The sequence below is a fragment of the Trachurus japonicus genome, chromosome 13, assembly GCF_045865225.1.
Source record: "Trachurus japonicus isolate A0001 chromosome 13, Traja_1.0".
Classification (NCBI taxonomy): domain Eukaryota; kingdom Metazoa; phylum Chordata; class Actinopteri; order Carangiformes; family Carangidae; genus Trachurus; species Trachurus japonicus.
Genome location: NC_140919.1, coordinates 31,171,616 through 31,187,005, shown reverse-complemented (window position 1 = coordinate 31,187,005; position 15,390 = coordinate 31,171,616). Strand labels below are relative to the sequence as shown.

At 40.8% G+C, this 15,390-nt stretch overlaps 1 protein-coding gene across 1 annotated transcript in view; it reads left to right on the top strand.

Moving 5' to 3' along the window:
* Positions 1–15,390, top strand: part of gbe1b (glucan (1,4-alpha-), branching enzyme 1b) — a 98,169-nt gene that overhangs the window by 8,367 nt on the left and 74,412 nt on the right. The window contains exons 2-5 of the mRNA XM_085795949.1: positions 5,513–5,682; positions 8,333–8,448; positions 10,675–10,800; positions 12,566–12,701. Of these exons, the coding sequence (XP_085652075.1) occupies positions 5,513–5,682; positions 8,333–8,448; positions 10,675–10,800; positions 12,566–12,701 (548 nt within the window). The remainder of the gene's footprint in view (positions 1–5,512; positions 5,683–8,332; positions 8,449–10,674; positions 10,801–12,565; positions 12,702–15,390) is intronic.

Genomic DNA, 15,390 nt, shown 5'->3' with positions numbered 1-15,390 from the left:
GGCCACTCGTAACTTCCGACCCGTGAACTCGTACCAGATCGAACTGGTATGACTTCACAGGAAGGAAAAACACAAAGTACGAGTTTCCTTGAACGCACCATGAGTTAGCAGCCCCCGCCCTTGTCAGGCATCAATTGGTCCTCGTGCTACGTCACCACATTCACGCGCATCCCTTGGCTGCACACACAGCCCTTCATGCCGTTCTCTCCCCTCATTGGATAACACTTGTATCCCACAAGGAAAATTTTCTCCTCGGGTTACAGCAGAGCAGAGTGACGGAGAGACTCGTGTTTAGGCTGAAATACTTCATGTAAGTGATTGCTGACGGAAAATAGGACTATTTAGGACTTATATTAACAAAAACATTCCACTGATATCTGCTTTAAGGACCAGAAGTTTCCCTCAGGAGTTGGTGGAGAGCAAAACAGAGCTAAAGCGGCAATTTATATGGGATTTACAATTGTTAGCTGGAGGAAATACTATTGTTTGCTAACAAGTTCAGCTTTTCTTCAGTTAAATATAAGGGAAAATTCATTATATATTCTTAATTGAAGGGTCTCATATCGTATCTGGGGGTGGAACAGTTCACAAATGGTTTGGTTCAAACTTAAGTTTTTGACTCATGGTTCAGTTCAAACCTTAGTTTTCAAAAAAATTATACTGAACAAACGTTTACAGGCCTCCAGACTGGCCCTAAATGGTCACATTTTGCCCCTAAAATTTGAGACAGTGGAGTAAATCTTTCATCTACTCGCGCTTGTGGGACCGGTAAATTTGCCATTTTATTTCTTTTTTTTAACACTATAGTGAAACGTGGAAGGGGCCGCGCCACTAGAGAGTCAGACCTGAGGCCACTACACACACACACCCTGTTTACCCAGCTCAACCCCCAACCCCATCACCACTGTCATCATCGCATACCATACATCATACAGTACTACCTATATCAACCAAAAGTTAGTTATAGTCAAATAGATGGCAGAGCACTACTAAATAGTCACATTTGGGCGACATAAGATTCAGTCTTTTGTTTTTATTTTGTTCATGTTAACCTGTACAACAATTGGCTGTAATTGTAGCTGGAAAAATTACCTCTAGTTGTTTATAAACACAATAACATTGAATAAAGGAAAACGGCAGTTATTAGCAGAACTCATGTTCACTGACTTGACTTCCCGTATGAAGTCAGGGCTTGACACAGGGTATGACCATTTCATCACATATGGCAAATACATGATGAAATGGTCGCAGTCTGAGGTTCTGCGCTTTGCAGCTTGATGGGAGAGTGTTTTATGGCTTGGAGTGTGTTGCCTACGGATACCCTGTGCAGTCAGATATTATAATGTAGAATACAGAAACAGCAATATCATCATAATTTGAAGAATAAGGAAAGAGAAGAATTGATGTACACTTAAGACTCTGTCTGGTTGCCAATAACTAGTTGAGTGTGTTGGCCTTGGAGAATAGTTCTGCCATTTTTTTTCTCGTTGAATAACATACAGGTAGAAAAACAATGTTTGAAGCTGTCTTGAGCACTGCAGTTTCAAAAACCTTGAAGTTCCTCAGATGAGTGGCTGTCGAGAGAATCTAAATACGAAGAGCTCTTTTCCAAAACGCTATAAATCCATTTTACTAGTTTTCCAGAAAATGACATTTTTTACCTAGACCCACCCATTTTGTTAATATTCAATTTATCCTGTTAAAAATGATTGTTGGCTCAGTCTGAACATGTTGAACAATGATTATTAAATCAAACAACAATATTGTTGATTAAAAACTAAAAGTTTATTTTTTTTTCTTCAAAACGCTATAAATCCACATTTAAAAAAAACAAAAACTGATGGTTTCTGTCTTGAAAAACCAACCAACAAAAAAAGAGAACATCACTGAGTTGCGTGTCTGTGTCTCTCTGTGTGTGTGTGTGTGTGTGTGTGTGTGTGTGTGTGTGTGTGTGTGTGTGCGCGCGCGCGCGTCGGGGGTGTGGGGGGCACGCGACAGTAATGTAGTCTGTCCATAAGTCTCTTGACATGTTAAACAAAGAGAACGATGGACTATGAAAGTTTTAATAGTCAAAATACAGACGCTATCATGACGTGAGCACATGTTGCTGTAAACAAAACTACGTCTTTGCTGTAAAAAACAAACAAACAAAAATCGATAGTTGATTCGGAGGACACCCGGCATTACAGGCGGGGGGGGGGGCTACGGTATGCGGGGGCTGTGGGGGTATACTTAACGGCACAGTGTGTCCACCACATTAACAGATAATTAACACAGAACCCAGAAACTACTGAATGAATGACTGAAAACAAACCTGGGTTCAGAGCATAGACTGTAAAAAGAATGGACGTAGCGTCCGTGACGTCACCCATTGGTTTTGGGGAGTCGTTTTTGTGATCCAAATATGGCGGCCTGAACAGCGCCATGTTGGATTGGCCGGCCGAGAACCCGCCCACTGGCCTCGAAGCCGCTGTCCACGGAGCTGCTCGGACCTGTCACTCAACGTTTCCGCGCCCTAATTGGCCAGAGTTTTAACCTAATAACAGTAAAACTGTAGAGTTAAAAAAAAATTCACCCCCCTCAGAGTGTGTGCGGGGGTAGAAACTATCGATTGAGACGAAAAAACGTTCTGACACCAGGCGATTTTAACATGGGGGTCTATGGGGAATGCTCCCTTCTGACACCAGCCCCCAGAGGAATCCGAGGGGATTGCAGTTTTTTGAACGCGGAAGTGAGCTTCACTTCTCAGACCGACAACTGCCCCCTTGGTTCAGAGCACCGCCATGTTGGACTGCATGGAGCGCTGCTCATAGAATTCTGAGGAGAGGGAGGAGATGTCGCGTTTCGGCTAAAAATAGATTTGGCGCTTATCGCGGTTTGGAGAGGAACTGCATCTTGCGGTGCCTTTTAAACAGGGAAATGTAGCGATTTGACGTGATACGTTGATGGAGCAGTGAATAGGCTCAGTACACAGCAAAATGGCGTGACAAACTCATTTTTTTTAAATTTGGCGTTTATCGCGTTTTGGAAAAGAGCTCATTACGAAGATTCCTAAATTCCTAATAAACGAAAGTCTTGATTTTTGCTTATAGCTTCAGCTCTTTTTAAAGTATATATTTTTCGGCTTTTTGCCTTTATTTGATAGTGATGACAGTAGAGATAGACAGGAAATGGGGAGGCAGAGAGAGGGGGAATGACACGCAGGAAAGGTCTGCCCAACGCGGGATTCGAACCGGGGACGCCTGCGGCGAGGACTGTAGCCTCTACATGGGGCGGCCGCTCTACCCACTGCGCCACGCACCGCCCCTAGCTTCAGCTCTTTTAATCACTTTCTGAAATTAACTGTCTTAGTAGACGCAGTTCATTTGTGATGTGGGGCTTGATTTCGCCTCCTTCTTGTAATCTCAAGTGGAAACAGACACAAGAGGTGTGTGGTGAATACTGCATACAGGATTTTGGCTCACTATTCCCTCTGGTCAACCCCCCTGGAACTCATTTGTTCTAATCATAGGCTTGACTTTCATGCCTATTAATACTGTGGCAGTGCAGCTCTGCCCTTAAGTGAATCCTGCCTTTGTCCTTCCTTTCAGCATATTCTTGAAATGGTGACAAAGTGGCAAAGGAGGCATGTGGCAGCGTTGGTTGGACTTTAAAGGTTTACGTTTGGCAAGCACTTTCTCTATCCACTGTGCTCAACACAGGGAGCAGCTGCTGAGAAATCGCGCTGTTACTTCAGCCCATCATCACTAGCCCCAGGGCATTCACAGGCCAGTCTGAGCTTGGCTTCAGGGCTATTGGGGAGAGAGTGCACTTAACTCAGCTGGCTGAAAGAGGCTTTCTGTACCAGGGGGAATCTGATATGGACACCAGCTGGCTGCAGGAACTTAAGTGAGATAAATTGCAAAGTAGTTAGTCTATCCTTCCTAGTTGAAGGTAACAGACTGAGGTTTATCTCTCAGGATGTGCCTGTAGTCACACATTCTCGAGGGAATGAGGCAGGTTTGCATCCTCAGGTGGGACCTAAAAAGATAATGTTAGTATTGAAACATTAAGATACACCACTGTGCACTACTCCACGCGCTGCAATGTTTTGGAAAAGTTGTGAATTTGTGCAAACAAAGGAGCTTTTCCAAATGCATAGTTTCAGAACTTAAATATTCCAACTGTTAAATTTGTCTCCAGAGTCTTTCCCCTCTTTGGTTTTAACTTATAAAATCACTCTTTTAGTGGTAACAGGTAAAGTGCTTTCTTTATTGAAAACACAAAGTGCTTACTCATGTTTGTGTTTCAGCTCAGGTCACTGAGCCCAACGACTGTTTCCATTCATCATCATTGAAGGAAAGAACTGAATGAAGAATTTTGATTAATCCTCCCTTTTCCTGTGGCTGCCTTAAAGGAAGAATCCACTGTAAAAGTTCATAAACTGTTTAAAAATTGGGCACTCTGATAAATGTAAGACCATTAATTAAACACAACTTAGTGGAAATAATTAATTACCCAGTGAAATAGATTTTTGTTTGTGTCGGAATGGCGTTCTAGTGTGAGCAACGATTTTGAAAATTGCTTCCACTGCTGTATTATGAGTAGCAAGTGATAACACTGACACTGTACAATAGAGAGGCTGCTTTTTTCCCAGTAATGGTGGCATTACTGGTAATTACTGATTCATATCTTCTTCCCCAGTAATTTTAATTTCATAACTAGTTGTTTAGTGATACGTTGTGTGCGTGTCAACATCTTGTGTTGACATCGTGCTCACCAGAACAAAAAACAATATCACTATAATTTCCACTGCATTGTCCTTCCTGTGGAGTGCTGTAGTTGTTATATGGTAATGAGGATGTGGTGTGCCTGCTTTCATGTGTAAATTATAACATTATATCAGTACTTCACAATAGTGATAAATCTATGATCAAATAATTAAAATGAAAAAGAAACATTCAACACCAGGTTTTGCATCAATAACTCAATAAGAAATTCTTAAATTTCAGACTCACTATATTTACACTCACATACAGACAGAAAAACAGAAACAATAATGCATTCAACAGAAAAATGATTTTAGTTGGTCTTGCTGTTTTTCTAACACCCAGACCTGAATGCAAATGATGTTCTTGGGAAGGTTGTCATTCAAATTAGAGCATTCTGGGAAATGAAGGACAGTGCCAAGTGAAGTAGAAGCAGAGAGGACAGCTCGATGCTGTGGAAACACACACACACACACACACACACACATACACACACACACACACACACACACACACACACACACACACACACACACACACACACACACACACACACACACACACACACACACACACACACACACACACAGATCAATCATTTTAGTGCAAAGTAATTGAAATCTATTCACTGAGAGAGATATACAGTATATCATTGAATGTATCCAGCCGGTTGCGTATCCAATGGTTGATTTTCCACTGAATTCATGCAGTTTTGTCCCTGTGTGTGTGTGTGTGTGTGTGTGTGTGTTCCCTGTGGTTTGAAGGTATGAGCTGCTACAGAAGCAGCTTGTACAGCTGGAAGAGGCAGAGGGAGGCTTCGACCAGTTCACACGCAGCTACACGACCTTTGGTGTGCAGCGACTGCCTGACAACAGCCTGGTCTTTAAAGAGTGGGCCCCGGCTGCAGAGGCCCTCTTCCTCACCGGTGACTTCAGTAAGTAGCCTGAGGAGAACTGTCAGCTCCTGAACAACATGACACCAGTGTGATATCTAGGCTGTGCAAGGCTTCCGCTGAGTTTTATCGCTGTTCATTTATTTGTCCACACTTGCATAATCTATGGTTAAAAGTGCTGCAGTTGATACAACACTGAAATTAAAGCTGAAAGTTGCAGCTCTTTTTTTGCTGCAAATGTAATGGTACAAAGTAGGGAGACTCCCTGTGTTGAGAAATCTTAATTTCTTCATGACACAGCAGGGCGTCCTCATTATGTTTTAAAGAAGCAGGCAGCAGGCTATTAGATGAAGGTATTCTTCATTCCAGTTCTACAAAAGCAAACAATTTGCAATAATAAATTAGATAATTAAAAAGGAAATGACACAGAAATGTTCAGTTACGGACACTGTTGGGACCGAGAGGAAAAATATTTCAGTGCAAACACAAAGGTTGCGAATCTTCACGGTGTGTTAAATAAGAAATTTGACACTTCTGCACTCCTGAACACAAAAGGGCCAATAATTAAGAAATAGAACAGCTGACTGCGGTACAAGGGTATTGGCTCTTTTGATCAACCAACCTGGGAGTAGGAAATGTGGAAAATATTGATTACACAGGATAAACTTGCATACTGAAGGGGGTTCTTTTGAATGTGGGAGTGTTTGTTAATATTTTAGTAGCTGGTTATTTCATCATTGCCTGCAAAGTTGTTGAGAGACTGCAACCTCTGTGTTTGCACTGAAATCTCTATCCCCTCCAGTGCCAACTTTGAAAGTAATTTCAGGTTAATAGTCTTGTGAGTGTTATCTTCGGTTAATGTGGGCTGTGAAAATGCAGCAAAATAATTTATTTTTATCGTCATTAACAAGATTAAATGAGATTTGCTTTCATCTGTCAAATAGATATGCAAGGTAATATAAGCACTCAGTGTCATTTTTTCTTTCTTTTATCAAATTTATGAATGCATTGAGATCTATTATACATGCCAGTAGCAATATATTACTCTGACTGGACAAATACAAAAATGTAGCAATAGACAAAAAAAAAAAAAAAAAAACAGGTGAAAGATTGCAGCCCAGCACACATAACTCAGATACTGTGTGCCATCCCCCACCACAGCACAAATACTTACCTCTATGCCACAGCCAGTCTGAGCTGACATCCTACAGGTAATGATAAAGGGAAAAAAAATGCTAATGGTAATATCCTCAGACCAATGCCGTGTGCAAAACCAGAGATTTGTCTATTTGTGTATTGTCCCTACATATTTTTTTTTGTGCTAGTTAGTTGTGTTGCTGCCTTTCCCACTTTCTGCATTATTCCTGTTCCTTTTTTAATTATCTTCCCAGGACCTTGGGCAGCAGCTCAATTCCAACTTTCAATTCTGTGAGAGATTATATTTTGACACAGCTCAGTCATATTATTTGATTTCAATTTCCTAGTAAATGTGGAGACAGCCCAGCAGCCCTAGTCATGAATATGGTGGTGCAGGTTGGACCCATAATACACTGTATTTTTTTTTCAGAGGGGTTTAAGTATAGGAAGATAAATAAATTGTGAGAAAAAAAATATGACTCGCCCTGCCTGGGAAAAGTGCTGGTGTCGTGCCCGGTCACTTCTGGAACATCTCCTGTGATTCATTTCCTATCCTGCCTTTGTTTTTGCTCATGAATAACAAGCAGATATGGATTACTGAATATAAACAATGCTCTAAATTGACATGCCAAAGTGGTCCCTTTCTCACAAATGTTTTTGTGCTGTGATACAGTCCTGTCAGTCAATGGCAGCAGGTAATGTGGTATCAGCAGGTTATGAATGTAAAGCCTCTCTGTTGTTCACTCAGAGATATAATTCAATGAACAGTGAAGCGATATTTTATCAGTTATTCTTTAAGCCTGCTGCTTTACTCACTGTTGCAAAAGTCACAGGAAACTGGAGAGCAGTGCGGGGAACAAAAACCCACGAGGAAGAATTACATAAGAGCTAGAAAAGAGAGATGGAGACAAACTGTGAAGAGTAAGTGTATAAGTCAGAAAAATAAAGAGGACCTGTGACCACATGGGGATACTAAAATAGAGCAAAAGCCACACTGGTGAGCATCAGCTACAAGCCATTTGTTAGCACGAGGTAAAACAACAGCAACACACTGCTGTAATAAATAAGAATGAAACAGTCAAGGTTTCATTTTGATTAAAATATGATATTAATTAAATTGTCTGTGGTTGGGTTTGAATATTTCTGACTTTGGTGACTCCTAGTTATAAAACAAACAAACAAAAAAGATTTTACACTATAATTACAGAGAAATTGCACTTAGAGAGGTTGTCTACCAGCTCAGTATAATGCAGTATAACTAACAAGCTAATTACCACATTTCCACATTTTACAACCCAGGGAGGGATCATGACATGTACTGGGTCATAAGCTAGATCTGACGAAGTGGCAAATAAGATTATTATTATTATTGTTGTTCAGACTTTTCTCTAGTTGTCACATCTGTGGTCACGTTACCCCAAAGAGACAAGAAGAGAGCCATGTATTGACTTGGCAGCTGTCATATGGCTCCCTTTGATCAGGACACAGCTAATCAGAACTAATGTTTCTAAACCTCTTAACCTAATGTGTTAAAATCCTCTCTGTTCACCTGTAGATGACTGGAACAAATTTGCCAACCCCTACACCAAGAACGACTTTGGCAAGTGGGAACTGGTTCTGCCTCCTAAAAATGACAAGTCTCCAGCTGTGAATCATAACACCAAACTCAAGGTAGAGAACAGAACATCTTCATGCCTATTTTCACTCCCTCGGTAGGTGTCAGCGTGCTGCGGCAGCATGGGAACTTGTCACCGTAATGTGCGAGGGAGATTCCCCTGTCATGTGTGGTTGTCTTATGAACCCGATGAAAACCTGGCATGTCGCCGTCAACAACATGTCATACTCACAGCGCGCAGGAGGGAGATTACTGTATGTACACAATCTGCACAGTGGAGGCTGGATACACCTGAGGAGCCCGACTGATGGCTTTTTATTTCAACTCCCATCTGCGGCATATGTCCCTCAGGACTCCACGCCATGTTTGCTCGGTGCAGAACACAGGCCGCAGTAGTTGAAGATGATTGGTTTTTAGCTCTTGTAAATAATTCATCAGAGTTAAATGCAAGACACACCTCCTATTATGCATTGTTTCCCAAAAAAAAGAAAAATGGGTGAGAAATAATTGTGAAATGAGATGCCAGGCAAGGAATGGATGGCATCACGGCGCCACTCTCCTTGGGACTGGGTCATCGTTGGCACACTCCTGCGCCCCGAACAGCCTGCCCAGCTCCCATTGTCAGTGGAGGTCAGTCTAAGGACGATAAGAAGCAGATGGAAATGCTGGCACCTGGCCTTTCCTTGTGCACCCCTGCTGCCTATGAATGGCTGTCTTGCTGTGAGCTCCACTTTAGAATTAGTTCCACAGCACTCCCTCGTGGAAGCACAAGCTTAGCTCCAATCGCTCTCATGTAGAGCAGCTTGCCCTTCCATCCCCTTTGTTCACGGCCCAATTTGTCTCCATAAACAAGCAGTGTCCTTTCGTGGTTACAGTATTTACAATGAGCTCTTTAGGTTGCAAGTGTGCAAGACTTTAGAGAAGTGAGCGCAAGTGGCATCTAAGCGACTGGGTTTTCCTTCCACACCTAACTTTCTTGCGCTTGGCTCTTGGTTGTTTTTTCCTGTCCACACTACCCTACAGCCTGTCCAGCAGTCTGATTTTTCTTTAATGTGCCTAATGCTGGCCAATTTGTCTGAAGGACCACTGCTCTGTCAAGGCTTTATGCCAGTCCATTTATCCAACTATCTTTTCCTAATCCTATAAACTCTGAAGCATGTCATAAGGGGAGCCAGGCAGCTAACCCCCAGGTGGCCTGGCCATAATGAAAAAACCCCAGAGGGTGGTCTGGCCAACGGCTCACAGGCAGGACGGCATTGGAACAGTCATTACTTCACAACAGTGGCCAGAATTAGTTGGGTTCTAATGCCTGTTTCTGCAGGGGACAAAGTGGGGTGAACCCATACTGTGGGTAACTACAGGATCGATTTCTGGGTGGGTTTTTCTAACTCTCACGCTGGCTTTCTCCTTTCTTATTTGACTGATGGAGGCAAAGTAACTTGTCAGTTAGATTTCCAAACTATACTTATTTGACCCCCTTCCAATCCTGAATTGCAGACATAATAGATAAGAGGCAAAGGATAATGATTTAGATTTCCTATTTTTCTAAATTGCTGCCTGGCTCAAATCCCTTCTCAAGATGGGCCAGCGAGTGGCTGTGTTAAAACCAATGGAGAAGCTGCACACAACATAATTACTATTGAATCTAGATTCACCACAACAGGTTCTCTGGTCAATACTGTAGCTTTTTGTCCTCTACACACCATATTATGTCCTCATTGGCCCCCGAGAGCCCTGTGTAATAGTTTTAGGGAGCTGCTCCCTGGAAGAAGGCCGGTTTTCGTGTTGACATATTGAATAATGTTTGGTTTATTGGTTGAACAATCTGCACCATCTTTTCTGTTTAATGGATGGAGAGCAACAGAGCTGTTTCTATGATGTAAGCATTTCATGGCTGGAAGATGTAAATAAATGCTGACATTAAAGTCCCATGCGTTCAGGGACAGAGATATACAGAGGACCTTAAACCAGAGGATTGTTATTTCTGGCTTCTTTGTGCAATTATCTTTTCACTTTTGCAGCACTTTTTTTTTTTTTTACATTTGCAGTAGTTTGCACACTGTTATTGTAGAGCAAGTCCCTGTACTTTTTCAGTTCAGATTCTTAGTGCTGCATTGTGTTATCACATGCCCTCTATCCTTTGTTGACTCATTAGATGACTTGTGTGTCCCGTCCTCTCAGATTATGGAAAGTGCCTGAAGTGTCTTTTGAATGTCCCTTCTCTTTGTCATTGTTTAAGTGCCCTTCCTATAACATAGTGCTCATTTGTCTCATTTTCCCAGGTGGTTGTTCACACTAAGGAAGGTGAGCGGCTGTACAGGATCTCACCATGGGCGAAATACGTGACAAAGGATGAGAAATCCGTCATCTACGACTGGGTGCACTATGATCCCCTTCACCCTTACATTGTAAGTTAGTATTTGAATGTTCAAATTTGTTTATAGTCAATACAAAATTCTGGTTAAAATTTTATTTATGAAATACTAGTACAGCACAATGACTTAAGCAATTGGTTTATTTTACTATACTGAGTTGTCAGTATTGCAAGGGGATCTTGTTTAATGTACATGGGTGGCAATGAGCAAGGCAAGTTGTCTTTACTCATATAGCGCATTTCATACAAAGGGGTAACTCAATGTGGTTTACATTGACATTGAAGACAAAACATTTAACAGTAAGAAATGGAAACAAAAAAAAACCCCAGCATAAACCAGAATAGTAAAAATCGTAAACATTAAACATGCAATTAAAAACAAGCAAGAAAAAAGAATAAAGAAAGTACAAGGAAAAAGAAAATAATATGTGTGTGTGTGTGTGTGTGTATATATATATATATAATAAAAACTAGATTAAAATAGAGCATAAGAATTTGCAGCATGAAAGATTGATTTGTATTAAAACAGTTAAGAGGACTTGCAAATCCAGAGCTCAGCCATACAGTAAGCACAGAGAGAAGAGAAATGTTTAATGTTTAAAAGTGCTCACAGTTGGGGCTGATTTCAGTAAGCATTGCAACAGGAACAGATTTTGGGTGCCAGAAAGGGTAAAATTTAACTGAAAATCAGTTCAAAACGAGCTTATCCTCTTAAAAAACAGCATGACATTCTTCTTTGTTAATAAATTGGTTTCATTGTAAAAGCTTCTTTGCAACTTTTTTTCACGAGTTTCCTTGAAAAAAACCAACTAACAAAAGAAAAGAAAAGTGAATTGGCAATCATTGTATAATGGTTTTGCTAAGTGTCAGCTTATTATGGCCTCCAGTGTTGTGGTCCTATCATCACTATTCTGATTTGACTTAAAGCAGAAGTAAGCGGAATGTTTGTGTTAATATAAGTCTTAAATAGTTATATCTTCCGACAGCAATCACTTATATAGAGTGTTTGGTCCGAAACACGGGTCTGTCAGTCACTCTGCTCTGCTGTAAGTCGAGGAGAAAACTTCTTGTATACTTCCTTGTATCCTACAACCTTTATCCAATGAGGAGAGAGAACGGCATGAAGGGCTGTGTGTGCAGCCAAGGGATGCGCGTGAATGTGGTGACGTAGGGACGAGGACCAATAGATCCATGACGAGGGCGGGGGCTGAAGAAGTTAGCCAAAACGACCAGATCGCTTACTTCTGCTTTAATGTGAACACGGTCACATCTGAAATCAGCCTTACATCTCAGATCTAAAGCTGCTGTGGAGCTGCTTAATCCTGCTGATTTGAGAGGCTCTGAATATATCTCAGTGCTCAGCACAATTGTGCACAAGCAAAAGAACAAGAGGCTGTTAAAGACCACCTTGCTTTCTTTATCACTTGTTATTTGGCAGTGTTTTAATTAGAGGACCCCTCTCACAAGCCGTATATTTGCTTTATTTACAAGTGGCAATCATGTACTTCAGATAGCAGGCTCACAAGGCCTGGTGGGTAGCCATCAGGAAATTTGTTCTATGTATAAAACAAATCCCTCTCCCGTTGTGTAACTCTGGCAGTGTGAATCATAGATTTTTTAATATTTAACTTGCAGAAGTATCATCAGTCTCTATGGCAAGATATTGGTGCAGAGATTTAAAAAAAACCCCACACTCTGTGCTCAGTAATTACTCACCAAAATGACTGTATTTTTACCAGTTTGTAGGAAAAGGTGTTGGATTGTCATGGTTTTCTGTCTAACGCTCGTTTCCTCTCCAGCATGTTCACCCTCGGCCAAAGAAACCCACGAGCCTGAGAATATACGAGGCCCACGTGGGCATCGCTTCACCAGAAGCAACGATTGCCTCGTACACCAACTTCACCAAAAACGTGTTGCCTCGGATAAAAGATCTGGGTAAGAATGAGAACGGGCTACCCCTTAAACTTATTTTTTTCCCCCTTTGATATATTTTGTCGGCTACTCAGGTCTGTACAAAAAAAGTGCACAGCAGTGGCCCTGCTGTGATCCTCCAGCTTTTCCTGACTCAATCTGAGAACATTTTGTATCTATTCAACACAGGAAGAGAAGCATTAAAATAGGCAATGTTTGTATCTACCTACATACACATCAAATCTGATCCAGCTAAGTGGTGTTGGAAAGGGGTGGAAATATATAAATAACTGCCAGTGTCCTGAGCCATCTCTGTCAACACTGCTCCATAACCCAGTACATGCGCCTGGCTCTTCTGAGTGTCACTGTTCCTCCACCAGCAGCATTTTCTGTGGCAGACCTGTCACACTCCCTCTGCACAAAACCGCATCAGCAAGTCAACATCCTGTTTACTGGCATGACCTGGAGGGATCACTGACCGTTGAACAGCACAGCACAAGTCACACCACACAGCAGTTATGGCTCCAAAACTGACAACTTGTTTCCATTTTCATGATGTGCACTCAAGACAGCCAATAGTGCAGAAAAGGCCTTTTCCTGCATTTTATCAGGAAAACAAATTATACAGACCTCTGTTTAAGGCGAGACGACCTGAGCTAAATTTGATATCGTGAAAAATTGTCACATTTGGTTTGATAAATAATTTCTTTTTTGTGTCTGTTTGGGTTTTGGTGCTTTGTCACTGGAGATTTTGGACGCATGAACTTGAATGTAGGCTGACTGGTTGAATTTCCTTTTTATTCATTTGCCTTTGGCTGTCAACCGTAAACATTTTCCTTCATATGTAAATTAGTAGTTATCTAGTATTTGTGAAATGAATGTAACAGTATGTGAGAATTCAAACAATCTTAAAATTATACTAAGTTTGGCAAAATTTTGACTTCATTTATTTTTGGCTGTTTTATAAAAGAAATGTAGAGGCAAGCTTCAAGACTGTGCTGCAATTAGAACATTTTCAATACTATTAAGCACAAGTGTGACTTTTAGTCATGCCAGCAACACAGTGTTATGGATGGCAAAGTCAGCCTGACTGTCTGTGGGTCCATTGAAAATTGCATTTCTTTCAATTTGCCTTTATTTTTATGTCAGTTTTTTATGTGTTTTCTGTTTCCAGTTGGTCTCTGGACCAGGGCTGTGTCTTTCCATGATGAATTGAAGTTAATCAAACACAGTGTAATGTGAAATTCTCATCCAAAACAACCCAGACTAAATATTGGAAACATTTTATTTTTGTGATCTTGTCTCACTATTGACTTAATTTTCTTATTAATTAACTGTGATGTGTGATTAGTATTCATAGAATAATCAAATCATTAAAGAAAAATCTAAATTCAAACACAACTTTTATCCTATGGAGCAGATCTCTGTCTTTGTTTGTTTTGCTCATACGCAAAGTGGCATCATCATTTTTCATTTGAATACAGCCTGCTGCAGTGACATTATTAATAGGCACAGATATGACTGGCACAGAAAACCAGGAGCAATCTGATAAATGCTGTTTCCTTGGTCGTGTCATCCTGTTTAGTGGGAAAAGAAACTGCCGGAGTAAACGCTGTCAAAGAATCTACCTGCAGCAGCTGAGGGAATCTGCACAATAGGATTCTCCAGGAGGCTAAATTCCACCGTCTCTAGTGACGGTTGCCTTTGGCTGCCATTTCATTTTCTTGCCTGTGGAGTGAGTGTAAATATATATATTTATATATATATATACACACATTAATATAAGTTTCTCTTTTTTTTATTAAAAAAGAGAAACTATCTCTCACCCCGATGCTTTGTCACTCTCCTTTAGAAGCCAAAGTTTCTTTCCTCTCTTCGTCTCTCTCTCTCTAGCCTGAAAGGAAACAGCGATATAAATAAATAAATCTGCACCACACAACGGTGAAAAACCACAGGGCCTCCCTCTGGAGTGCTCAGTGGCAGTTTAAAAGCCTGTTGTTCTCTTATTCATAGAAGCAGTTTTCTTAGGTTGTTTTAAAATGTTGTACATGACCTCCTGACTCTGATAGCTGGTGTTTCCCTGTAGCCATGGCTTGTCTTTAGGATACTAGAACTTGTTTCAAAAAGGAAATGCCTGAAGCTCTCCTATACTGTACAACTGTCATGGGTCAAATAGTATCAAGTTGCAATATTTCTGGACACTTGCTGTGTCAAATGTGTGAACATTTTGTGAACACTGTATATATGTGCAGAATTATACTGTGTATACATGTGTAATACTGTATAGTGCAAAAACATTTCCCTTTTTTAACCTGTGTGACCAACCAACTCCACACATGATAATTTGCATTTTTAACTGTTGTGTGATTTATGATCTAAGCAGAAGGTGTTATTTTAAGAGAAATCGGGGGGTGGTGAGAATAATACCCCCTCCAGTTATTGAAGAAAATGAGGCTATCCAAATAGATTGGATGTAATTCTCATAATAACAGAGAAGTATCAGAATGTCAAACTACATTGTATCGTGCTGCCATACATGCAGTATATAACACACAGATATTTCATGATCAGACATAATTTAGTGGTTTACCCACAGCTCATGTCTGAAGTGTTTACACTCTGTTAGACAAATTTAGCCTTGTAATCCAGTTGGGAAGCTTTGAACACATGAAACCGAGATAAACCTTTTCGAATTAGTAATTATTATTTTTTC